General features: G+C 57.4%; 2 protein-coding genes across 5 annotated transcripts; one reads left to right on the forward strand and one right to left on the reverse strand.

Moving 5' to 3' along the window:
* The first annotated feature begins 484 nt into the window (after nucleotides 1-484).
* On the forward strand, nucleotides 485-3326 carry TMT1B (thiol methyltransferase 1B). The gene is given in 4 exon segments (XM_089920834.1): nucleotides 485-1395; nucleotides 2354-2507; nucleotides 2510-2553; nucleotides 2646-3326. Coding segments are annotated over 4 exon segments (942 nt in total). The 5' UTR covers nucleotides 485-888; the 3' UTR covers nucleotides 2883-3326.
* ITGA7 (integrin subunit alpha 7) lies at nucleotides 1182-22241 on the reverse strand. Of its 4 annotated transcripts, XM_030763061.2 has the most exons (26): nucleotides 21932-22231; nucleotides 17672-17799; nucleotides 17493-17572; nucleotides 16150-16405; nucleotides 15527-15658; nucleotides 15153-15272; nucleotides 14081-14288; nucleotides 13778-13971; nucleotides 13313-13401; nucleotides 13061-13188; nucleotides 12835-12930; nucleotides 12633-12694; nucleotides 12341-12510; nucleotides 11760-11909; nucleotides 11007-11122; nucleotides 10240-10432; nucleotides 10077-10157; nucleotides 9900-9979; nucleotides 9687-9761; nucleotides 9432-9534; nucleotides 8772-8948; nucleotides 8453-8584; nucleotides 6571-6684; nucleotides 6247-6345; nucleotides 6033-6158; nucleotides 1182-3986 (listed from the first exon to the last, which is right to left on the reverse strand). In XM_030763061.2, the coding sequence occupies exons 1-26, from the start codon at nucleotides 22135-22137 to the stop codon at nucleotides 3756-3758; spliced, it is 3546 nt and encodes a 1181-aa protein (XP_030618921.1). In that variant the 5' UTR covers nucleotides 22138-22231; the 3' UTR covers nucleotides 1182-3755. The 4 variants fall into 4 exon arrangements, with proteins under 4 accessions (XP_030618921.1, XP_022427642.1, XP_022427643.1 ...); XM_022571934.3 differs by lacking the exon at nucleotides 15153-15272 and having other exon boundaries at nucleotides 21932-22241; XM_022571935.3 differs by lacking the exon at nucleotides 15527-15658 and having other exon boundaries at nucleotides 21932-22230.
* Nucleotides 22242-23935: the final 1694 nt, after the last annotated feature.

Consider the following 23935-nt stretch of genomic DNA (forward strand, 5'->3'; position numbering starts at 1 on the left):
TTCCTTCAGCCACTACGCATGGACTCTCTACAAGAGGGAAAGTCCAATACCCTCAAGTCTCACGAGGAGCATTTTCCAGGGTCATTGGTGGCCTCTGGGGGAGGACGACTTTAAACAAAGTCCCTGGTTGGGGCGGGTGCTCTGTCCAAGTCCACTGCCTCTGTCCTGCCGGTCAAACCCACTGTGCCCCGGCCAGCGCGGGGCTGAGGGATAAGGTCTGGGACAATTCCTGAGTCAGGCAGGGATGAGCTATTTCAGGAAAGTGTCTCCCACACGGCGCCGCTGGAGCCAGGGCAGCCCGTGTGCTGCTGCCCAGCAGAGAAGTTTTGTGACCGCCCCCCTGGGGTTGACACATCCTTCTCTGTGTTTGGCTTCTATCTGGGGCAGAGGCATGTTACAGTTTACAAAGCCCTGGGGGTGTTCCAGGGGCACCCAACCAGAATTTCCAACTTGCATAAACTGAGCAGAACCTGAGCCCGGAATGAGGCCGGGACGTGCCGCAGGAGTCCGCTCTGCCGGGGCATTTGGCCCCCATGAGGCTGTGATCTGAGACGTAGCTCCCCTCCCCCTTCCCGCGTCCCTCTGAGATGATCAGCACACACCAGCCTCTTCAACTGGGCACAGCGCCCCAGAACTCAGGACACACTGGCACCACCTGTTTCTTCGCCCCCACGTAATAAAATTGGTTGAAGAGCCTACGGGATTTTGGAACCAGCGCCCTCTGGAGAGATTTCATACATCAACTCCTCCCCGGCAAAGAGGAAACGGCCAAGTAGGAGACAGGGAACAAAGTCCTATCACTGGGCGAAAGGAGACTCGAGTCTGCAGCGGCGGAGCAGAGAGACAGGCCAGCCACCCAAGGGAAGCTCCACTCAGAGCCAGGCTACCATGGACACCCTGGTCCGACTCCTGCAGCTGCTGGTGCTAATCCTGACCCTGCCCCTGCACCTCATGGCTCTGCTGGGTTTCTGGGAGCCCCTGTGCAAGACCTATTTCCCCTACCTGATGGCCATGCTGACAGTCAACTGCAACCGCAAGATGGACAGCAAGAAACAGGAGCTCTTCAGCCAGATAAAGGGGCTGGCAGGAGCCTCGGGGAAGGTGGCCCTGCTGGAGCTGGGCTGTGGCACCGGCGCCAACTTCCAGTTCTACCCATGTGGCTGCAGGATCACCTGCCTGGACCCGAACCCTCACTTTGAGAAGTTCCTGACAAAGAGTATGGCCAAGAATAGGCATCTTGAATATGAACGGTTTGTGGTGGCTTTCGGAGAGGACATGAAACAGCTGGCCAGTGGCTCCATGGACGTGGTGGTCAGCACCTTGGTGCTGTGCTCGGTGCAGAGCCCAAAGAGGGTCCTGCAGGAAGTTCGGAGAGTACTGAGGCCGGTGAGCAGACTGGGAAGTGTATGGGCACGGGGCAACAAACGTAGCATCAGACACCCCGGTGTCCAGGGCACCCAGGATGGGGAATCTCAGGCACTAGTGCATTAGACACCCACCCACCCCCACCTGCTGGTGAACAGGAGATATGACCAGGGCCTGGATGGGGCAGGATAGGGTGCTGTGGAATCACACAGGTGATCCACCTAACAAAGGGGGAAAGAGGGGTGAAGGACACCTAGGGATGTGGTGTTTAAACTGAGATCTGAGGGGTTAAGCAGGGGGTGGAGGGAGTGGCGGAAACAAAAGAGTGTTCTAAGTAGAGGTATTGGGGTAGTGGAATCCATAAACTTTGGAACTGGGTGTGGACAGAAAGGAGTTTAGGATGATTTCCAGGTTTCTGGCATGAGCGACTTGTGGAGGGAGTGAGGGAGGGTAGAGAGAAGTGCCATTTGCAAGATAGAAGAAACCTGTTTTGGACTTGTTAGGTCTGTGGTGCCATGGAGACAGCCAGGCAGAAAACCCAGAGGCACTTTTAAGTCCAGATCTGGAGGTCAGAAAAAGATGTAGCCTGGAGATTTAGATTTGGAAGTCATCAGCTTGTAGCTGGTAAATTCCAAGTGCATTGGAATTTGAGACCAAAACAGGAAAGGCCGTAGAATATCTGGCTTGTATCACCTATTGGACATTTCCTTTTAGATTCATGCTTTCTGGAAGGTTTAAATTCATTAACGTTAACAGTTACTTATAACTTTTGGTTGTTTTGTTGTTGTTGTTTTGGGTGCATGGGATCACCTAGGGAGGGTACAGTGAGGAGGAAAGAGCTGGAGGAACCCCAGCTTACTCAGGAGCCCAGTGCACCCTTCCGTGGGATGCTGGCTGAGATGTCCGGGATGCAGGCGTCTTGGTCTCGGGAGAGGGCTCAGCGCGAGCATCTCTGTATCCAATGAGATCTCTGCTCCTGGTTCCCCACCTCCCCATCTGTCTGCCCTCGGCTACGCTGGCCTTCGGGTCATTGTTTAAAAATATCTCACCGGTCATGGCCCCTAGGTCACAGGAGGCTCTTCACACTCACTTTGAGTTGGGGGGTAAGAGCCGGGGGATGCGGAGAAGGTCACAGAGCCGGACGATCTCCCTAAACTCGCAGGCCAGCACCTCCCACTCCACCAAGAGGTTTTGACCAGGCTTGGTCAGCGGGATGGAGTTGAGAGTAGAGGAAGGTTGCAGAATGGAGCAGGTAAGTGACGCTCTCTCTTCTCTCCCAGGGAGGAATGTTTTTTTTCTGGGAGCACGTGGCTGAGCCACGTGGAAGCTGGGCCTTCCTGTGGCAGCAAGTTTTAGAGCCCACCTGGAAACACATTGGGGATGGCTGCTGCCTCACCAGAGAGACCTGGAAAGATCTGGAGAATGCCCAGTTCTCTGAACTCCAAATGGAACGACAACCCCCTCCCATCAAGTGGTTACCTGTTGGGCCCCATATCATGGGAAAGGCGGTGAAATAAGCCCCTCCTTCTCCCACCTCTCCGCGGGGAGCCCCTCTCCTTCTCTAACTTCAACCCTTCCTTGTGCAGTGAAAAAGCTCTATTCCCATCCTGACTACGGGGAGGAAACAGTTATACCCTGTCATATCCCTAACTGCAAATTCCTCGACTGGGTCTCCCAGTTTTTGCCCACTACCCCTAGGACAGCTCCCCGTCCCTTCCCCGTGTTCCCCCCACTTCTGAGACCACACCCACGTGCCCCCAGGACCTGGTCACAAAAGTCACCAGTATCCCTGCCAGGCGCCCTGGGCTCCCTCCAACCACCACCTTTGTCCTGGGCTGCGGGGATGCAGAGAGAACCAGTCCTCTCTGGAGACCCTGCAGCACTCAGCAAAGAAGCCAGAGGCTTCATCCTCGCATCGTTTTTAATAAATAGACAAAACCCACGGATGGATGCAGCAAACTAAGGTCAGAGGAGAGGGGAAGCCAGGGAGGGAAGAGCCCCTGAGTCAGCGACATAACCTCCTCCCCACCCTCTGGGCTTAAGGCACTTTCAGGGAGATAGGTCCTCGGGGTCCCATTATACAGGGTGAATGGGAGAGGGAAGGATTAGGGTCCCTTCTCCCCACTTTTGCATCAGGACACCACTGCCCTCCTCACCCTCCCCCACGACCCATCCCTGATTTACCCCCTCTCATCTCACAGCATCCTAAGGGGAGGTTTGGGGGTGGGTGGGTGTGGTCCTCATGGGGAGAGAGGTCTGTGCCCCTGAGGAAACAGATCCTGCCACATCCTGATGGGACACCAGCAACCCAGCCTGCCCCCTTCATCCCTAGGAGCCATCTCTGGGGAAGGGGTGCAGGGGACCCATTGGCCAGGCTGGGAAGGAGGAGGCTAGGCAGTGCCTGGCACAGGGTGCCCATCGGAGCCTGGCTCCGGGTGCCCATCCGCAGCCAGGATGGGGTGTGCATCGGGCCCCCCGCCCCGGGGGCCGCCCCAGTTGTTCCTCAGGATGGTGCCCGTCTTCTCTTCCTTGAACTGTTGCCGGTCTTCCCGTGGGATCTTCACCGCGTGGTACTGGGGCACAGTGGCTTCGGGGTACCGCGCTCGCTTGAAGAATCCCATCTGGAAGAACAGCAGGCCAGACATGAGCAGGCTCCGGGGCTGAGGTCCCTGGAGCAGATGCCCAGCACAGCCCAGCCTCCTGCCTCCACCATGCCTGGGACAGAAAGAACCAACAGCAGCAGAAAGGGGCTGGCTGGGCAGCAGCTCGTGCAGGAAGCAGCCCTCACAGGTGCGACCATCAGTGCTGGGTCCCCAGGTTCTCACTGACAGCAAGAGAAAGACCAGGAGGGGCCTGAGGTGCAGGACCAAGGACATCTCCCTTGGTGCCTGAAAGAGGGGGTTGAAGGTAGAACATCAGGACTGCTGACCCCAAAGGTTTCCACACCCCCAAGATTTTTAAGAGACCCAGTAGCATCCCCTAGAACACAAACAAGAGCAGAGGGAAAACATGGCTTCCTAGAGCCCCGCAAACTCCAGAATGATTCCTCCCAAGCCTCATACGCACAACCCCTATGTGCTGAGCAGCGTCGCCCTTAGGCGGGCCCTCTCCTCTATGAATACAGTAGCCTGGCCCCTCCCTAAGTCATGAACATGCTGGCCCTTACCTACCAAGACAGAAATGTGCCCCTTGCACACTCACACTCAGGACTTCCCAGGACTCCTACATGCTGGACTGCATGGCACCTCCTTGCACATGTGTCTCTGCACACTCATGCCCACAGAAAAGACATGCACGGCACCTCCCTGCACTCCCCACATGCTCACAACCCCAGGAGCCCACCCAACCCTTGTGCGTGCCCCAGGCTGTGCACACGCACCCTTAGGGCCTCACCCTGACAACCACCTCCCCTCAGTTCCTGGAACTCACACCACCCTCATGCAATCTCCTTTCTACACCCTGCACATTCCTGGTCCCCTGAATGCTGGGAGCTCGACCTACACTCACATACATACCCACACACGCACACACACGCGCGCACACACATGCTCACACACAACAATTACCCCACGGTCCCTGGACCCCCAGCTTCCGCAGCTGAGGGCTGCACGGCCAGACGGGCCCGGTGGTAGTTGGTGGGGAAAGATGAGCTCTGGCTGCCCCGATGGAAGAAGCCACACTGGGACGTAAGGGAGGAAGGGAGCAGAAGAGGTGGAGGATGGGAAGACTGAGGAAGGATGGGCGCCTCTACCTCTGCCTTGTCCCCCTTCCATGGGAGCAGGAAGCAGAGATTCTGGAGCCAGTTTCTCGGAGGCATCAATCTCCCCTAAGAATGGCAAGGTTCCCGAGAGTCTGGACGCCCAGAGGCCTGGTCCACTGATGACTCACATTTGCCAGAGGGTGTGCTTGGTCCTGGGGAGGGGGGCAGTTCTCCATAGGGCCCCAAGGGCATGCATGGCTCCACATGGCCCAGATGTGGCATGTGGTTCAGGGGATGACCGCTGGTGATGGACGTGATTCTCTGTACTGACATGCGCATGAACAGGCTTTTAATGTGGAGCCCCAGACGCACACGTGATTCTGGCTACACTCTGTGTGTATGAGAATGGCTCCAGGTAGAGCCTGGTATGTGGAGGTTCCGAGTTCAGTCCTGGCAACAGTTCCCTGCAGGCAGTTCTCCACACTGCTTGGCTTTCTTGGCCACAGTTTCCTTCCCAGCCTTACCCACCATGCTCTAGTTAATTCAGACCACACTTCCCTGCCTCCATGGCTTTGCCCCTCATAGTCCTGAAAGGCCCACACCCACCCATCCCTCTCCCCACATCCAGATCCTACCACCCCACCTTCTAAGGCACAGCTCCAGGGCCACCTGCTCTCAAGCTTTCCCTCGCCTGAGCTCCCACTGCACTTTCTTGACTCAGTCCACTGCCTCGTCCTGGACTACTCCCCTCCCCAACTAGACTATAAAACCCCTGAGAACAGGATCTACATCTGACTTATCTCTGAAACATCCAGGGCCCGATAGAGACCCTGGTACACGCAGGGTAAGTGCTCAATGCAGATTTGCTGAATAAATGGGAGACTGGGTGAGAGAACCACACCATGAAAGGCCACCTGCCTGACAGGGGAGCCCTGCTCCCAGCGGCATCACCCTCCCCAAGCCTCACCTTCCACATGAGCAGCACCAGCAGCGCCAGCACCAGCAGCCCAGCCAGTACAGCCAGAAGGATGGCCCACCAGGGGACTCCTTCTGCCACCACAGCCACGGGGTCCAGGTATACCATCACTGGGATCTGGGGAGCAAGGGGTTAAGGGAACAAGGGCTGGAGCAACAGGACAGAAGAGCTTCCCCTGCTTCATGCCCCCAGCCCAGCAGCTCACCACTGTGGAGGCATCTCTGAGCAGCAAGTTCTTGATGGAGGACTTCACGGTGATGTTGGCTTGAACAATCACTTCCAGGGACTTCACAGCCGAGTACTCCTAAGGGAGCAGGGAAGGAGACCGTCCTCCTAAATGCCCCCACGCCCCCACCTCCCCCGAGCTCCTGAAGTTGTAAACGGAATGGTGCCCAACACAGAGGGTGTTTCTGCCTGTCTTGGGTTGAGAGTGTGCTGCATTTGGATAGGAAGGAGGAAGAAGAAGTGAACCCCAGGGCGGGGGTTGGGGAAGAGGATGCCCAGCCCAGCGCCCCAGCCTGACTCTCACCTCCAGGAAGGTGCTGTTCCAGAGGCGGCCCCAGACATGCAGCACAGCTGCACGGTCAAAGCTGTAGAGGGGGCAGCTGAACACCACGCAGCTGGCCGTGCCCCGGGTGCAGTCCTGTGGACCAGGACAGGCAGGGCTCTGAGCTGCTTGGCCCCAGCCCACTGAGCTGCCCAGGGCCCAGCACCCTCACAGACGTGGTCACACAGACACTGTCTACCCAGAGCCTTCCCTCCATCCCTCCATGAGCCCCCATTTTCCCCTGGCTCTTCATTCAATATCTCTCCCATTTTCCTTACCTGGCTTCAAACTCCCCTCCTCCAAGAAGTCTCCCCAAACTAACCCTGTGGTCCAAAATAGCAGCCTACCCCAAATCTGGGCTATTTGGCTTTGAAATGCATGGGGAGCAGGGAGGAGGTCTCTTGACAGCAGCAGGCAGAGTATCTTCCCCAGTAGATGCTTATGTTACCTAATGACAGTCCCATATATTGAGCATCTCTCTGCAAGGTACTTATCTCATTTAAATTCACAACTGTCCTGCAAGGTGAATATTATTATCATCCCCATTTTTCAAACTAGGAAAATTAAAGTTCAAAGAGGCCAGATGACCTGCCTCAGGTCACACAGCTAGCAAAGCTGGAAAGAGGTGGCACAGATACTTGAACCCAGGTCCAGAGGGGGCAAAGCTACGCTCCTCCGCGAAGCCCAAACTCACTGAATGAGCAGGAGGATGCCCGGAGCTGCTGGGGGGACAGGGGACTTAGGCCCTTCTCCTTCCAAGCCTGACCTAAATCCATTTGGCCCAATCCCACCTAATGGCCCATTTGCCTAAAAATTAACGTTCTATTCATCACGCTGCCTATACGGAAGAATGGCCACTTTCGAGCAATTCAAGAATCCTTGGTCGATCTGTCTAAAAGTCATTTTAAGTAAAAGAATCCATTTCAAAGTTCTTAGCAAAAAGGGTGGCCTTTCAGAAGAAATCATTCACCTGGAGAAAGCAGGACTATCCATGTAACAGGGAAACAGCAGTTACACAAGCTCATACCACCCCTGAGGTGACTTCATTTGCTTTCCACCATGCTCTCAGGGGGGCAGGGAAGCTGAGGGCCCCCAGGAAGGATGGGCTGTGGTAGCGGAACTTCCTCCCAGAGATGCCACCAGAGCTGGCCCAACTGCTGCCCTCCCCCTGCCAAGGTCTCTTTGCCTCTTTTTGCCTCTATTGCCCATCCTTTCCGCACCTGGGATTCACCTTCTGCCACCAGGCCAAGCACCCCCCGATCTGTGCCCCCCCCACTCTCACTACCAGCGCCATCCTAAGAGGGACGAGTACACAGAGTCTGCGCTAATCTACTCAGTGAGCCCCGCCAGGAACAAAGCCGTGTGAAACAAGGAGGAAACAGGGAGGCAAAAGGGCTCGAAGAGGGTAGGCTTAATGAATCACATAGATATACTATCGATTTAATTATTAGAACTTTTAAAACCTTCAAGTGTTTTTTGACATTGTGAAAATCAAGCAGGTTTCCTTATGCAAATTGACTTTCTGGCCTAAAAGAATTCAAAAGAATAACAAACAGATCTCAGAGATGGCTAAAACCACCCCCTATAAAATGTGACCTTTCATACAAGCGCAGGGAGAATCAACCGCGTGGGTAACGGGCTATGGTAAGTGCCCTGCTCTGGAGTGAACACCTGGTGGGCATGGGGGAGCGGCGCTGGTGATGTGAAGTGCCCTGTCACCTTGCCCCCGGTGTCTGTGACCATCACAGCTATTGACAGGCCACCCAGCACCCTGAAACTCCCTGCCCTCCCCTCTCCCCGCCATCCTCTGTCATACCACGTGCCCCACCCCATCCTGCCTGGGCCACGTTTGCCCCGCCCTCACCAGGGTGACGTTTTTCTTCTTCTCAGCAGAGGACACTGGCCACCAGGACGTGCTGGGCTCCGGCCGCTCGTGAGGCTCCTGCGGCTCCGGCTGCCCCAGCTCCCGCCGCCTCCTGTCCCTGCTGTCCACATCCTGAGGTGCGGAGGGGGCCCAGTGAGGGTCCCTCCAAACGCAGCAAGGAGAGGTGGCACCTCCTCCCCAGCACCCTCCTCCTGGCCCCCCCACCGGCCGCAGACCCCCAGCCCCATGGCATCCTTCCCAAAGTCTGACCACGCCCCACCCTGCTTCTGCAGCCCCACCCACCTCGCCTAAGCCTCACCAGGTGGAGGATGTTGGGCCTGGGGGAACAGAGTCCCCTCTTCCCCGGCCTTTGCCCGCCCTCCAGCTCCACCCGCATGGGGTACAGCAGCCACTTCCCGTTGGCAATCTCGTGGGGCCACATGATGTTGAGGAAGGCTGAGCCCAGGGTGTTGAGTGACTGGCCTTGGTTGGAGACCTGTGGGCACAGAGAGTGCAAAGGACAGGTTCTGAATCCCCAGAGATGGAGGGGACGGGGCTGCGGGGAAGCCTCAGGAAGCATAGCTTCAACAAAGACTCAGGACCCTAGATACAGGCACCATTCTCTGCCCACCCCAAACCCAGGAAAACCCGGAGATGTCACCGGGAAATGCGGGGAGGCCCCAGCCAAGCAAGGGCAGGGTTCTAGGGAGAGACATCAGCCCTCCCCCATGTCCCCATCCACCAGCGGAGGCCCCTGGGCCCTCATGGCCTCCCCAGACCAGCAGGTGAGATGTCCAGTCAGGAATGAGCAGGAAATGGTCAACTGAGCCCTCAACACAAACACCTGCACACAGCCAAGGCCCAGGAACTGGGGGAGACCTCGAACCAGGCGCCAGATGGGAGAAAAGCCACAGCCCTTGGGACATGTCTCAGCTTCTCCTCTGTGCCAAGAAGGGAGGGACCTCACCAGGCCACTTACCGTAACCTCATACTTGACCTTGCTGCCCACATCCCGCTCAGACTGCATGGCGCTCTCGCCCCGCACCACGCCGGAGAAGAAGAGCTGCTGGGGAATGGCCACCCTGGTGAGGAGGGGTCAAAACAGGGGCTGAGGAGGCCTGGGGCCTGATGGAGGGTCAGGAGGGTCAGGCCAGGTAAGGCAGAGCCCAGGCCTGGGTTTGGGGGTAACAATGCCCACCGCTCTGGCGGAGGTGCCCCCCTGGACAGGGCTTACCCCGTGATGGACAGTGGCAGCTCGATGAAGACACGGGCTCGGGCAGAGACTGGCTGCAGTTCCTGCTCGCTGATCCTGGAGTGTGGCAGGGGCAGGCGTGGGTGGCGGGCACAGGCACCGCCCCAAGGGATCAGGTGAGGACAGCAGAGCCCTTTCTAGGTGGACTTCAAGCCACTGCCCCCACCCTCACCCACCCTGCCCCGCCAGCCTTACGTGGCCAACAGCAGCTCCACCTCCAGCTCTGTGGTCTCAATGGTGATCCCTGAGGTGCTAAGGATGAGGTAGAAGGTGACCTAGGCAAAGGGTGGAGCAAGATTAGAGTCCAGGAGGGCAAGGAGGGGTCAGGGGTGAGAGAGCCACTCGGATAGGGATAAGGGCAGATATGCCGACCTGGGCACCTCTCTTCATGGGGTTCCCCAGCTCACACTCAACATGGGAGGCGTTCTCATTGGACAGGCACAGCGGCTTCTCCTGGAGTGGGGAGAGAAGGAGAGATCAGCTTGGGTTACTGGAGCCCCCAAGACCCCACCCCTGCCCTGCCCCGGGCCCTCACCGCAGGGTCCAGGGCCCGGACTCCTGAATAGTGCAGAGAGGCAGGGAGGGTGACCAGGAGCTGGGCTTCATGGGCGTCATCCCCATCAGCCTGGGGCTGGGCTGGGTCCGAAGGCAGATTGGTGACCTTCAGCTCCAGGCCGATGACTGGCTGCCCACTCAGCGCAAACAGGGCTGTCGTCCCATCCGCATCCCTGGGGGGCCAGACCCCACTCACTCTAAGGCCGGGACACCTGCCCCCGCCTCTCCCTTCCCCCTCCCCCCGCCAGTGCATGCTGCCTGCCCCCACTCCCTGAACCTCTCCTCCCACCCTGGCTCTCCCGATCTCCGCACACACGGCTCCAAGCCTCAGACTCAAGAGAGTCAAGACTGGGAGTCAGGGGACCTTCGTTTCTGGCCCCAGCTCCAGCGCTTACTGACCTTGGGCAAGTAACTTAACCTTTCTAGGCCTCCGTTCTCCATCTCTAAAGTGGGACTAGTAATATTTCCTGCTTCATGGGGTTGTGAAGACCTAACAGTGGGATGTATGTGACGGTATAATGTTTTATATGGTGAAGGCTTGTCACTTTCTGCCACAGGACCCCTGTGGGCCCCTCATTGCCCTCATCCTGCAAACTTCTGAGCTCTCAGCAGGTCCTCCCCACCTTCCACCTTCCACCCCCTCCCTGCAGGCTCAGCCCCCGCTCCTGCTGGCCCCCGCAAGGGGACTTCCTTCCGTCCCTTGATCTCTTGCCTTCCCACCCCACCTGCTCCCTCGCTCCCCCTCACATGGGCAGAGGCTGAAACTCCGTGTCGCTGATACGGGCGCAGAACCGGGCGTGGACCAGCTGCAGGTTGCTCTGACACACCTTGTCTTCACCACAGCCTTGCTTCAGAAAGTGGATCTGGGGAGAGATTTGAGGAGGGGGTCATTCCCAGGGGGTGCATGTATCGCCAAGGCGTATGGCGGGGTAGAGGAGCACGGGAATAAACAACCTGAGTTCAACCCGCAGATCTGCTGCTTCCTAGCTGTGTGACACCCAGCTGGTCACCTAACCGCTCTGAGCTGTGTCCTCAGCTGTGGGAGTATTACAGTGCCGTGGTAGAGAGCAGCAGGCTAGTCCACAGTGAGGCCGCATTTCCTTGGCCTTTCTTGCATGTAACTAAGTCCCAGACTTAGAACGTGAAGAGAAGTAAAGAGCATCGCTTCCGGACTGGCCGTAAGACCCATACAAGGAAGTCCCCGCCCCCCTCCAACTGATGGGATAGAGGTGACCTAAGGACCTTGGAGGCCACATTTGAACATGGCAGACCCCCAGCACCCTGGGCCCCTGAATGACTGCCTGTCCCCTCTGACTAGGAATGCATGATAATTTGGGCCATTTTACATCTGTGGCCCACCTGTTACAGCACCTAGAGATATGAGGAACAACTGGGGTAGCATGAAAGAATTTTGCAAGCTATGAATGTCACTGGCGAGGGATTCACGATCCCTGTCCCTCCCAGCTTCTTTTCCTGGGCTAAACCAGAACGCATGCTCACCTCTGTCCGCTGGGTGCTGGGCTGGTGGGCATTGAGGATGGGGGCCACGGGGGGCAGCCCCTGGCCAGGAGCCTGTCGCCGGAGCCGAGGGGTCTGGAGACTATAGGACAGAGTCACCACGATGGCCCGAAGCTTGTCTTTGACATTCTCCTGGGGAAGGGAAAAGACAGACATGAATACAAGAACAACTCCCAGACCCCAGCCCTGCCCAAAGCCCCAGCCAGACCTAGAACAGATCCTGGAAAGAGGCTCAGGGACACGAAGGAGAGAGGTGGAGAACTGGGCTAGCCGGGGGAGAGCAACTGGGGTGGAGAAGGGAGGACAGCCAGGATTTAGGGCTTCGGGGACCAGACGAGAAGATGGAACCTGCCGTGGCCATCTCCAGGGCGTATAGAACTTGACAGGAGATGCAAGAAAATGGCAGGTAAAAGAGAGGCCCGAAAGGGAGCCTTCCAAAAAGTCGAGATCTTAGACTGAGGTGTGAGTGTGTTTGGGAAGAAGATGAGAGGAAGCCAGGGGAAGCCAGGAAAAGAGAAGATGCGATGACAATGACCCTCAGAGGCCAAGGGGTCAGCGTCCACCTGAAGCTGAAGCATAGTGTCTCCACAGACTCGGTCATGCTGGTGTTTCAGCCACACGGTGCCTGAGGCCTGGTGCTTGGGGTCATCCGGGCCACGGCTCAGGAAGGTCACACGGGGCACCTGACCCCGGAGCCTCCGGTCCGTGTCCCCATCTAACGTGTAATCCAGGGCTGTGGCAGGTGGGAGAGGAGGGGCCGGTGAGCTGCAGAGCAGCTCCAATGGGCCCTTCTCTGCACCCCGGAGTGACCCACCCTGACACCCAACGGGGTGAGCGTGGAGGGGCCTCACTCACCCACAGCGGGGCTGTAGCTGCTGGGCGATGCAATGTAGCTGAAACAGACCCTGAGGTCCATGCTGCGGGGACGAAGACAAGGCTGACAGGCCCCGGCCACACCCCAACCCTGCCCACTCCTGCCCCAGCCCCAAACTGGGTAGACAGTGGAGAACTGGACCCTGGAGGCTCCCCTCCACCCTCCCCTCGGACCCCGCCTCACCAGACCGAGTGGCCACTGGCGCAGTTGGGCTGCTCTAGGTCGATGCTTCTTGGAAGAATAGAGACCTCGTGGGAGACGTGGAGGACGGGCCTGGCCCTGGGGAAGGGGGAGTCCAGGGCACAGGAAACATGAGAACATGAGGCTGGGAAAGAGGGGAGGCGGCAGATCTGGCACTGCAGAGCGGCTGGGCCTTGGAGGGGGAGGCCAGCAGAGGAGGACGGCTCACCTGAAGAGCACGGCAGTGTCAGCCAGGGAGCCCACCAGCAGGTCCGGGTAGCGGTTCCCATCCACATCCAGGCCGCCCGACAGAGAGTAGCCAAAGCTCTTTATGCCCACAGCCTCGCCTTCCAGCACCTGGGGGACCAGACCATCAGCCTCCCCACCCGTCACACCCCAGCCTCTGCCTCCCCCGCCCTCTGCTGCTGTGCCCCCTGGGTCCCCCAGACACCCATTCCCTCATCCCCACCACTCCCCTCACCTGGGAAGGTTTGACGACAAGCCCCAGGCTGCTCCCGTGGTAGATAAAGACTTTCCCATCCCCGTCGAAGGGAGCCCCTACAGCAAGGTCTGCAGGAGTGGGAGAAAGGCAATCAGACCTGGCGGCTGAGGGTGGGAGGCATGAGGTCCAGGCCCCTACTTTCCCTCAGTCACTCAGTTCCATACCCTGTGTTTTCTATTTGATTGAGAGGCTACTAAGTCCTGGGCACCTTACACATGTCATTTTTCATCCTTTCAGCTACTCTCCACAGGTATCACTAGCACAGAAAGGGTACTTGCCCAAGGTCACAAAGCTGGTAAATGGTAAAGCTCAGACAGGAGCCCAGGTTGCTCCTCTCCCTGAGCCCTCAGAAGACCTTCCCCTTGGCCTCAGAGGCGCTTCTGCACCCCTGCCCCTCCCCCTTCCCTCCCCCCCTTCCCCAGCCTTCCCTGCCCCCAGTCACACCTGGGAAGCCATCTTGGTTGAGGTCCCCCAGGACAGCCAGACTGATCCCAAACATGGAGTCAGGAGAGCCGCAGAGCCGGAGAGGGGAGACCCCAGCCCAGTGACCCCCCTGGTTCATGTACACATACACGGCACCCCCCAGTTCTTCTTGGCGCTCAAAGAAGTAGGGGGCACCCACTACCAGATCTGTCCAGCTATGGAGAGAGAGAGACAGCCAGTGGAGTCAGGAGGAGAGGCCAGAGGCGCCTTACCCCTCCTAGACCCAGCCTCCCCCAGGCTCCACCCGCCTCAGCCCACTCTCACCCGTCATTGTTAAGATCAGCCACCGCCAGCGAGTAGCCAAAGCCAGAGGTCAGGCGCTCCCCGGACAGCATAACTTCAGGCACCAGGCGACTGGCGCTGTCTTTGCGCAGAATGACCACAGCACCCTTGTGGTTGGCACGGGGGGCCCCTGCCACAAAGCTCAGCTCCTCTGCTCGCACCAGACTCTTCCCCGAGTCGATGGAGAAACCTGGATGGGGGCGACTCACCAGTGAGCTCTCCCCACCAGACTCCCAGCCAGGGTAGGTCACAGCTCCTCCCACCCTGCCCCTCCCTAAAAGGTAGAGGTGCCCTCTGAGGTATCACCACCACAGCTGGACCACTCCTCCTCCCCTCCAGAGGCCCGGAAGCCCTCCCCACCCAGAGACTAAGGTCTGGCACGAGAAGTGCGGTGAGGTCGGCCTCAGGGACTGGGGAGGAAGGAGAAAGGCAATGGCTGAGAAGGCCAGGCCGCGGGGCTGGGGGCTGAGGCACTGGCAGGAGCTGGGCCAGGGCGCCCCCATATGATTCCGTGGAACTGCTCTCCTCTCTGCACACCCAGGAGGCCCCCATCCCATCCAATGCACCTTCTTTGCCCCCTACGCCCACCATCCTGGCAGGAAGAAGAAGACTTCACACGGACGGGAGAGGAAGAAACGGGGGGAGATGGGGAAGAGTTTGATTCACGCGAGCTTCTCCCAGGCCTCGTTTCCTCCTCTTCTGCAGAAGGACGCGGATGATAAAGGAGAGGGACTTACCAACACAGTTGGACCTTTCTCCGCACATGCCCACCATCCATCCCTCAGAGAAAGTCCCCCAGAGGCCTAGCCTCCTTCCTTCCTAGTACAGCCTCAGCCCATCTGGATCTTCCTCCGTGGAGACCCCCGTTCACAGCCCCGAGGCTTCACCCCTGGGGCCTCTTCTCCTTGGGCCTGGTTACTGCGCTCAGCTCTTGTCTGTAACCTGGGCCCAGTGGGTGTTTCTCTGGGTACGTGTTGGGGGGCAGGGCAGGAGAGGTGGGGAGGCCAGGCTAAGCCCCCAGGGCCCAGGAGGACGTGGAGGGGCGCTTACAAACCTAAGTAGCTATTCAGGGCCAAGTCTCCGGCTGGTCCTGGGAGCCGGTCAGCAGGGTCCAAGGTTTTATACACCAGCTGGTCAGGGTCTGAGCTATCAATGTTGGTCACAAAGAGCAACCCTGCGGGGGGCGGGGCAGGGGAGACACCAGGGGAGGGACATCCAGAGGAGGGGCCACAGAGTGGGGAGACAGAGGCAGACAGGAAGAGGAAGAAGTGGAGAAAGAATACGAGAGAGACAAACAGACAAGAGAGATAAGAATCAGAGACAGAGTGAGGGACAGAGACAGAGACGGAAGGATGGGAGCATGGAGAGAGAGGACAAGAGAGAGAAGCAGAGGGTTAGAGCGGCTCTGGGCCGGGGAGGGGTCCCTACCAAAGTAGCTGTTGGCAGGGACGGGGATGAGGCGGGGGTCCTGCTCCTTCTCACCCCCCGCCTCGTAGGGCCCGTCGTCCAGATGTGCCAGGTCCGCTGAGCCCTGCACACAGAGCTCCACCCTGGCCGTGCCTGCAAGGACAGACCTGTTAGTGCCCAGGGCAGGGAGCACGGAGCACCCACAGGCCAGGCGCTAGTTAGACAGGCACCCAGGGAAGCCCCTCCTCTCCTTTCCAGCCCTATCTCCACCCCCTCCCGGCCCAAGCTGCCTGGGGTCCCCCAGACTTGGCATCACACTCACCGAGTGTCAGCCCGGCCAGCGGCAGCGTGCGGAGATGGGAATGGGAGTGATGAGGTGTGGGCTGGTGTGTTGGAGCATGCGGGCCCCGGCTGGGCATGTGGGAGCTCATGCCAGCATGTTGCGGAACTCTCGGCCATGCGGAGGAGAGGCGATGGCCCCGTTCGTGTGCGTGCTGGCATGGCTGTGGTGAGAAGCGTGGCAGGGCCCCAGGGCTCCACGGCAGTGAACATGTGGGCGTGCTTGGCCACATGCTGCCCCCAACCCTCTCTCTGAGGTACTGGACATGTTTGTTCCCTTCTCCCCTCCCCAGGGAGTCACTCACCCTTCCAGTTATAGGTTCCTGGGGCCCCAAAGAGGAGGTAGTGACTGTCGGGGGAGAAGGCAGCAGCCGTGCCCTGCTGGCAGAACCCAAATTGTTCGTGGCCCTGGGGGCGTCCATCACAGAACTTCCACTCCCCACCATCCAGCTCATCGCGGACGGCCAGATCCTGGCTTAGCACAAAGCAGCGACCAATCACGTCCCTCGTCTCCAGTATCTGGTCCACACGCTGCCGCGCCTCGTATCGGTGTGCACAGGTCTGTGGGAGAAAAGGAGAGGGGGTCATTCCACTGTGAGGGCCAGGACCCTGCTTGAGCCACACTGCCCGTGTGCAGACATTTGGCAGACACTGGTTCACTTGCACACAGGTGCACGCACGCAGGTGCGTACAGGCACGCACACACACACAGACACATCTGCCAGCATCACTTGGGCACCGCCCCCCAGCCCAGTGTAAGGCAGGTATATATATAATCCCCTGCCCTATCCTCTCTGCACCCACTTCTTCATCCTGGCAGGAAGAAACCCTGTTGTACATTCTGCACCCACAGCACAACTAAGCCAGCACCCAGAACTCGTGTCTCCTCGATCCCACCAGATGGGACCACCCCCAACATGCCCAGCTTGGTACTGCCTCTGAACCTTTCTAAGCACCGCCACCTTGTCTGCAAAGAACTCCCTTCCCTACTCCACTCTCCAAGTGTTGCTTATTCTGGAAATCCTGGCTCCAATCACCCCACCTGCAGGAGTCTTTGCTCTCCACTCCTCCCTTGAACTTGTATAGACTGGGGACCATACCACTCACTTAGCATTAACCATATTCTGCCCCATAGGGACTTATTGTTTGTGCATGTTAGTGATAACAGAGAGAGAGAGAATGAGAATCTCTGAAACTATGCAGGAGGCTAGCTGAGAACCAGGCTTTTCCCTGAGTTTACACATCCTCTCTCAGTAACTAGCACAATGCCTGATGTATAAAAGGTTCTCAGTAAGTTTGACAAATCAGTGGATGGATGAACGGTTAGATATTTTTTAATTTATAAGGACAGGGACCATGTCTTACACCTTTTTGTATCTCTCTGAGGTCCTCAGAAGCGGACCATCATACCATATTGCCAACCTGAGTTCTGTAAGCACATCTGTGCATATGCACACACCATACACACACACACACACACGCACACACACCACCCTTGCATAAGCCACAAGAAGTGGTACTCATTGCAATTATATTACCGTTACAGAGTCAAACTGCTTTTCCTTCTTTTTAAAAATTAATTTTCATGACCTTTTTCAATAAAAATAGTAAATATTAAAAGTCAACAAAAAAAAGATATGGTACTCACAACAACCTTGCCCCCAGGTCCCTGGCTCCGAACACTGACTCCCAACCACTGGTTCTCCTTACTCTCCTTCTGCACGTCAGCTGGAGGCGGGACACTGGGAATTAGGGGAGGAAAGAGGAAGCCAAGTCCTCCCCTCCCCTCCTCCTGTGCTCCCCACCCCACCCCCACAGGGCCCTCACCTCCCCGGTCGATGTCCACTCTGTAGCAGTCAGTCTCTTCCAGGCTCAGGGGGCAAGCGAAGAGGCCTCCAGTGCGATTCGCCTGCTGCCCAGGCAGGGCCAGGGCCTGGGGAGCGCCCACCAGCAGCCTGCACGGTGGGGCAGCGGCAGGAGTTGGTGGCCACCTCCCCAGAGCTGCCCAGGCCCAGCTCCTCGGTACCAGGCAGAGTGTTGAAGGACTAAGGCAAAGGGCCAAAAGCCGGTTCTCCCATGTCCTGATACGGGCAAATTAACACACTTGGCCGTGCAATCATCACATTACACATGCACATACCATCTGGATGAAGAACCACATACATAGTAGATACACACACACACACACACACACACACACACACACACACACGCCACCCAAGCAGCCTGGCCAGCACTGCTGGTTTGAAAGAACCGCCTGTTCCCAGCACCTGTTCCTGACCAGCCCTTCCTACCCCCCACTCCCTGGCCCCATCCCCAAGCTCTGCCCTCCTCCCCAACCACAGTTCAGTTGAAACCTTCCAAGAAATGCCAAAAATGCTGGGAGCAAAAGTAACAGCACCATGAGGTGGACCAGGGACGAGCCTTGGGGGGCCAAGCAAGAGACTAGATATGGGTCCGCCTCCCTCACCCTCTCCTCGGGGATCTGTCAAAGACCCACCGCCCAGCAACCGTGCCAGCCCAGGATTCTATCAGTCACGCCGGCTGGCATGGAGGTAGGGGCAAGTTTCTCTTTCTGTCTCCAATCCTAGCCCCGTTCTCCCCATACATCCTGAATCCCCTACCCCATCCTTCCTTCTGCTCCCCCTGTCCATGATTTTCTCCATTCCTCCCCCCGCCCCACCCCGGCCCAGCCTGCTCTCCTACCTCCCCCTCAGACGCTTTCCCAGCTACAACTTTCTTGGCAGGACAATTTTCCATGATCACAGCCAAGTTCTTCCCCAGGGGAGGACTGTGCTGGGAATGGAGGTTGCCTGGGTCCCCTGGGGAGGACCCCCAGGCCAGGAGTGAAGGAGAGAGAGAGGTGAGGTGATTGGCACCCAGCTGGCTACAAGGATCTTCTCTTCGCAGAAGGAGACTCAAAAGCGTCAGCAAGACAAACCTCGAGGCCTCTCTCCCCCGCTCTTTTCCTCCATCGCCCTCGCTGGGGCGCAAGGCCCAAAACTGTGTGGGGCAATACTGCAGACAGGCATCTGTGGGGCACTGTGCCAGTTCTGATGGGGCACAGAGCCATTCTCCCTTCCCACAACTCCTCCTCGTCTCTTAGCAGCTGTCACCCCGTGTCAGAGCCAATGTCACAAGAGAGGGGGATGGGGAGTGTCAGGGAAGAGAGCATACACCGGGCATAGTTAACAACTATTTATCGAGAACCTATCATGTGCCAAGCCCTGTGTCAGGCACTGGTGACACAAGGAAGCAATATGTATTCAGCACCTACCATGGGTCAGGCCCTAGGCTAGATGCCAGGGATATGAGGAACTAACGTTTATGACTCCCTACTAGGTGCCGGGCACCAGGCTAGGCATGTTACGTGCATTATCTCATTTAACCTACACAACAATCCTATGTGAGGATTCTTTCCTTCTCTTTCAGATGAGGAAACTCACTCAGAGACATTAGTTGGATGCTGGAATTCAAACCCACATATGCCTAATTCCAATATCCATGCCTTTTCCACCCAATGACTGGCCACCTTCCGAAAAGGAAGACAGGGATGAGGAGAGGAGGGTACCCAAGCAGAAAAAGAAGCTAGGTGGCATGGCCAACCTTCAGACAAGTCCATGGTGCTCCCACCTCCAAACACAGAGATGGGGAGCCCTTGGAGGACTGGGGCTGCCTCATTCATCTTTGCATTTGCCCCCTAGGAGGTGTCCATATGTGTTTGCTGGACCCACACATTATGTAGGCTCACAGAGACACGCAGTGTCTCAGCTGGTCAGCGCATAACTAAGCACCAGGAGAAGCTAACAGTCGTGTTTAATGCTCACATCTCCCCTGGAAGTCATGAGTAGGGAGTAGAAAGGAGGGGAGGGGTCCATATGGAGGAAAGAAGCTGAGTGCATAGCTATGCCCAGCCCCACCCTTGGTGGAGAACAGACCAGACCATCCCACCTGGAACAAGAGTTCCCACACACAGCCTCTCCAGTCCCTCCACCTCTGCCCCAGCCACACACTCCCTCCTGGCTTCATCCCATGGTCCCCAGCCACCCCAGGCCTCTGGACAGAACAGTAGCCACAGATGCAGCCACTGCAGAGAGAAAGGCAGCTAGGAGCAAAGGACTCCCTGGGAGCCTGGCTAAGTGGAGGTGAAGGAGTAGCCCAGTACCTCTGCACTTCTCAATTCCCCATTCACTCCAGGCCCCAACCCAAGTCCGGCCCACTCTGACTCTCTCAATCTGGATGGCCCTCTGGGGAGGGTGCTTGGCCTGAAAGGTTGGCTCAGCCCGGGGGGGGGGGGGGGGGGTGCTCCAGCCAAGCCTTTGGATCCAGGCTCGCTGTAAGGCACTAAAGCTACGCTCCAGCTCTGTGGATCACCATACAAGAAAAAAGGTACCAACACTTTTATAGCACCCACTGTGGGCCTCGCACTATTGTCAGCGTTTTACGTGTGTTAACAACTCTTTCAATGCTCACAACTCTATATGGTAGCACCGTTGATGGTATTACAGTTGATGGAAATAAATAAGGCTGAAACCACAGAGCAAAGAAGGTTACACTTCAAAGTCTCATCCGGGGCCAGATTGAAAGACATCAAAATTGGTGATGTCTTTCGATCAGCGAGTGCTGGGGAAGGGGACCTGCAACCCCAAAGCCAGGGACTTAGCGAGGTATCTGGCCTCTCACAGGCCACCAGACAGCAGAGCGCCCCCTGCTGGGGCAAGAGCAGGGTGAGGGGGTCAGGCCCCTCCGGGAAGGCCCCCAGTTTGGCTCAGGGGCCACCATCAGAGACGAGGGGGAAATGACAAGAGACCAAGCTATTAAAAATAACCTAGAATTTGCCTGGAAATAGCTCAGAGAGCTCAGCATGTCCTAAAAAGGCCTCCAGTCCTAGAACTCTAGCACATGGGGGGAAGGGGGAGGGAGGGAGACAGAGATGAGGGAGGAAGCAGATAGAAGGCTGAAGAAGAGATTTCCATTGCTCCCAAAGTTTGGGGGACTGCTTGACCCCGCTCCCTGATGACAGGGATAACGGAAGAAGAAGAATCAGAGCTAGCCCCTCCTCCCTGAGCAGGGGAGAGAAATGAGCTCTTGTCCCTACGCTCTGCCCCCAGGCCAATAGCGGTGGGGAGAAGATAGTCCCAGTGGACAGCACTGATCCCAGTAATGGACACTTAGTGTGGCTTAGGCACTGGCCTAGGAGAGAAAAGTCCCCAGGCAGGAAGGGGTGGGCCGCTTTCTTCCCCTTCCTGCCTCTCTTTTTAAAATCGTATAAGGAGCTGGGGCCAATAGTACAGGAAGCATGACAGCCACAGGCCCCATAAGTGTGTCTTTCTCCTACAGGTCCTGAACTGATTAGAAAATAACCAGAATTTTCCTCTGCCCCTCACTCTCCCTGCCTCTCCCCACTGCTGAGATTCCTGGAGCTGGAAATTTCCTGAGGAGGAGGAAGGGGAACAGCCTGGCCAGCATCCTTCCTGGATCTCTCTCACTGCTGCTGCTGCTGCTACAACTTTGGAGGCTCTGTTTTCTGCCACCCTCTATCACCAAACCACATAGTTCAGACTGCCAGACCCTCCCAGGTCCTCTCCCAGCCTTCCTGTGGTCCTGAGCCACAGAAGCGGCAGCCCAGTGTCCTGATGCTCTCTTTCCATCCCATGGCAATGGCCTGGCAGGAAGTTATTTCTGGAGTCTACCCTTCATCCCTTCACGGCACCTTCAGCATCTCTGTCCTTTCCCTCTCCTCCTGACCTAAGCAGAGGCCAAATGCTCAATCTCCCTCCCTGAGGGAGTTCAGCCCCCGGAAGGAGGGGAGCCACAAGCCCTGGGACTGGAGCAAGAATGCAAGTTGGGGTGAAAGGTGAAAGGAGACAGCTCCCAGCCAAGACAAGGACCTTGTTCTCCAACTTATCCCCAAAGCAAGATGCTGGGTCTCAGTCAGACCCAAGACAGGCAAGGCTCCAGGCTGGGGTGTGGGTTATCTGTAGACAGCCTGAGTCTTGATGGGGTTGGAAGATTGAGAGATGGGGCGGGCCGGGGGGGGCATCTGTGGCTCGGGCACGGGGATTGTGCGCGGGTGTGGTGACTCACCAGCTTTGGGGTCCGGGCTGCAACTGCCGATGCAGAGCCACAGAGAAGCCAAAGAGGCTCCCTGGCTCGCCCTCCTTGCGCAGGGCGCCCATCACGTCCAGATTGAAGGCGACAGCCCCTGGGAAGAGCAGTCCGGCAAGCAGGGAGCCAAGAAGGTAACAAATGCCAGGGGCCCCCCATGGATCGCGGCCCGGAGTCCCTGCCATGGGGCGACCCCCGCGCGCGCTCCGGGAGAGCGCAAGGAAATCCGCTCGCGCCCCGAGTCCCAGGTCTCCCGAGGCGGGTCTCTGGTCTCCGAGTCTCGCTGGTCCTTCAGGGGGTCTCCCAGTCTTCCGCCTCGCCACCCCTCTCCCGCCGCTCCGCCGCCCCAGCACCAGCCAGGACAACTGCAGCGGCCGCAACCTCTGGTCCACTCCGGCTCCCGCCTCCGCTCCCACGGGTGCCGCCCCGGCCCCGCCCTCGACCCGCCCCTCGGCCCCGCTGCAGGTGGAGGCCGCCGGAGTCGCAGAGGGATGCCCAGGAGGGTGGCTCCGGGTGGGAACCCTCCCAGCCCCACCCCACCTCGGGCGCCGCCCCCGCCAGCGCTCTCCCTTTCCCCCGACTCCTGCCCTAGCCCGCGAGCGGTGGAGGCGGCGTCTGGGAACGGGGAGGGAGTGAGAAATACGGATAGAAAGGCGCCGAAAAAGAGGAGCGGCGGGGGGCGGGACGGGTAAGAGATGGGAAGTGGATGAGGCTCAAGGGCAGTCTGGGAAGAGAGAAATGCAGAGAGAAAGATGCAGATGGGTCCGGAGTGGTCCCTTAATGCTACCTTCTCCTCATGGACACACAGAGCACCTCTCCTGCTGTTTGAATCAAACCATTTCCCAACCCATCCCATCCCACCTCTCAGAGTCCGGCCGTGGCGACGGCTCTGCTAGACACACACATCGTCAGCGTTCAGAGAAGCAGAGGAAAAGAGAGGCGAGAAGAAAGAAAAACTCATCAGGCCTGGGGAGGGGAACAAAGGAGGCAGGTAGAAAGAAAACTGAAAGAGAAAAGAGATTGAGAAAGAAGGGTAAGAGTTTGATCAACAAGGACGGAATGAAGGGAGAAAACAAGGAAAAGACTGAGGGTGATATAGGAAGAGGAAATTAAGCTGGGGGGAAAGCATGGACTGTCAAAGAAGGCCAAAAATGCGAGAGATTGGCCCCAAGAGGGAGAGGGATGGGAAAGATGTCTCTGGCTTCCAGATCCTTCCCAGAACCGTACATTTCCTACCCTCCAAAGGGGAAGGGATTGGAGGGGACAGGGTCCTGCGCTGGCCCAGGCAGGATCGGGGTGGGGCTTCCCAGGGATGTGCACAGGGACTTGCCCCTCTGCCTCTCCCTTCCCCCCAGGCTGAGACAAAGGCAAAGGGGGGGAGGACATTTTCCAACTGTGCTATTTATAACTCTAATCCAGAAATGGGGCCAAGAAGAGAGATAGGAAATAATTTGACACAACTGGAACCTCACTTGCTGCCACATCCCGTTCCTGGTTCTCTTTCTTACTGGGTGTTGGTCTTGGGTATATCCATCTTTCCATTTTTCTCCCTTCTCTCTCTCACCCTCTGGTTTTGTCTCATCCCCAGCTCTGTCTTTATCCCCCTTCTTGTCTCTGTCACTTGGAATCTTTCTAGACTATTTCTCAATGTCCCTAGTATTTCCTTTGCCCCCCGAACAGTATCATATCCTTAAGACTCTCTGTTCTCCCTCCCTGTCTTCAAAGCTCCAACATGTGTTCTCCGTAATTCCTTTTCCCATATTCCCTTTGTCTCTCTTACTTCTTTTTCCAGGATTATACTTAAATTTTTTTTTAATTTTTTAAATAGGCTCTCACTCTGCTGCCCAGTGGGACAATCCTTGCCCTGTGTAAGTTTCTACACATTTGAAAGTTTGGGCCTCCATTTTTGCAACACTACACTTGTGGCCATCCCCTCCAGGGGACCAGCACACCTCTAAACAGGTGCTGTCCAGGTAATTCAGC

This window comes from Delphinapterus leucas, chromosome 11, assembly GCF_059928025.1.
Source record: "Delphinapterus leucas isolate spDelLeu-1000000601 "Yukka" chromosome 11, BTC_Dleu_Yukka2, whole genome shotgun sequence".
Classification (NCBI taxonomy): domain Eukaryota; kingdom Metazoa; phylum Chordata; class Mammalia; order Artiodactyla; family Monodontidae; genus Delphinapterus; species Delphinapterus leucas.

What these genes read in the sequence shown, in the direction of transcription:
- ITGA7 (XM_030763061.2), bottom strand. Translation starts at nt 22,137, where the DNA reads ATGGCAGGGACTCCGGGCCGCGATCCATGGGGGGCCCCTGGCATTTGT. An exon ending in GCTGATCTTAACAATGACGG is followed by an intron (nt 13,972 to 14,080) that starts GTGAGAGTGGGC and finishes CTCTCTCCATAG; the next exon opens with CTGGACAGATCTGGTAGTGG. An exon ending in ACACTATGCTTCAGCTTCAG is followed by an intron (nt 11,910 to 12,340) that starts GTGGACGCTGAC and finishes TCCCTTCCCCAG; the next exon opens with GAGAATGTCAAAGACAAGCT.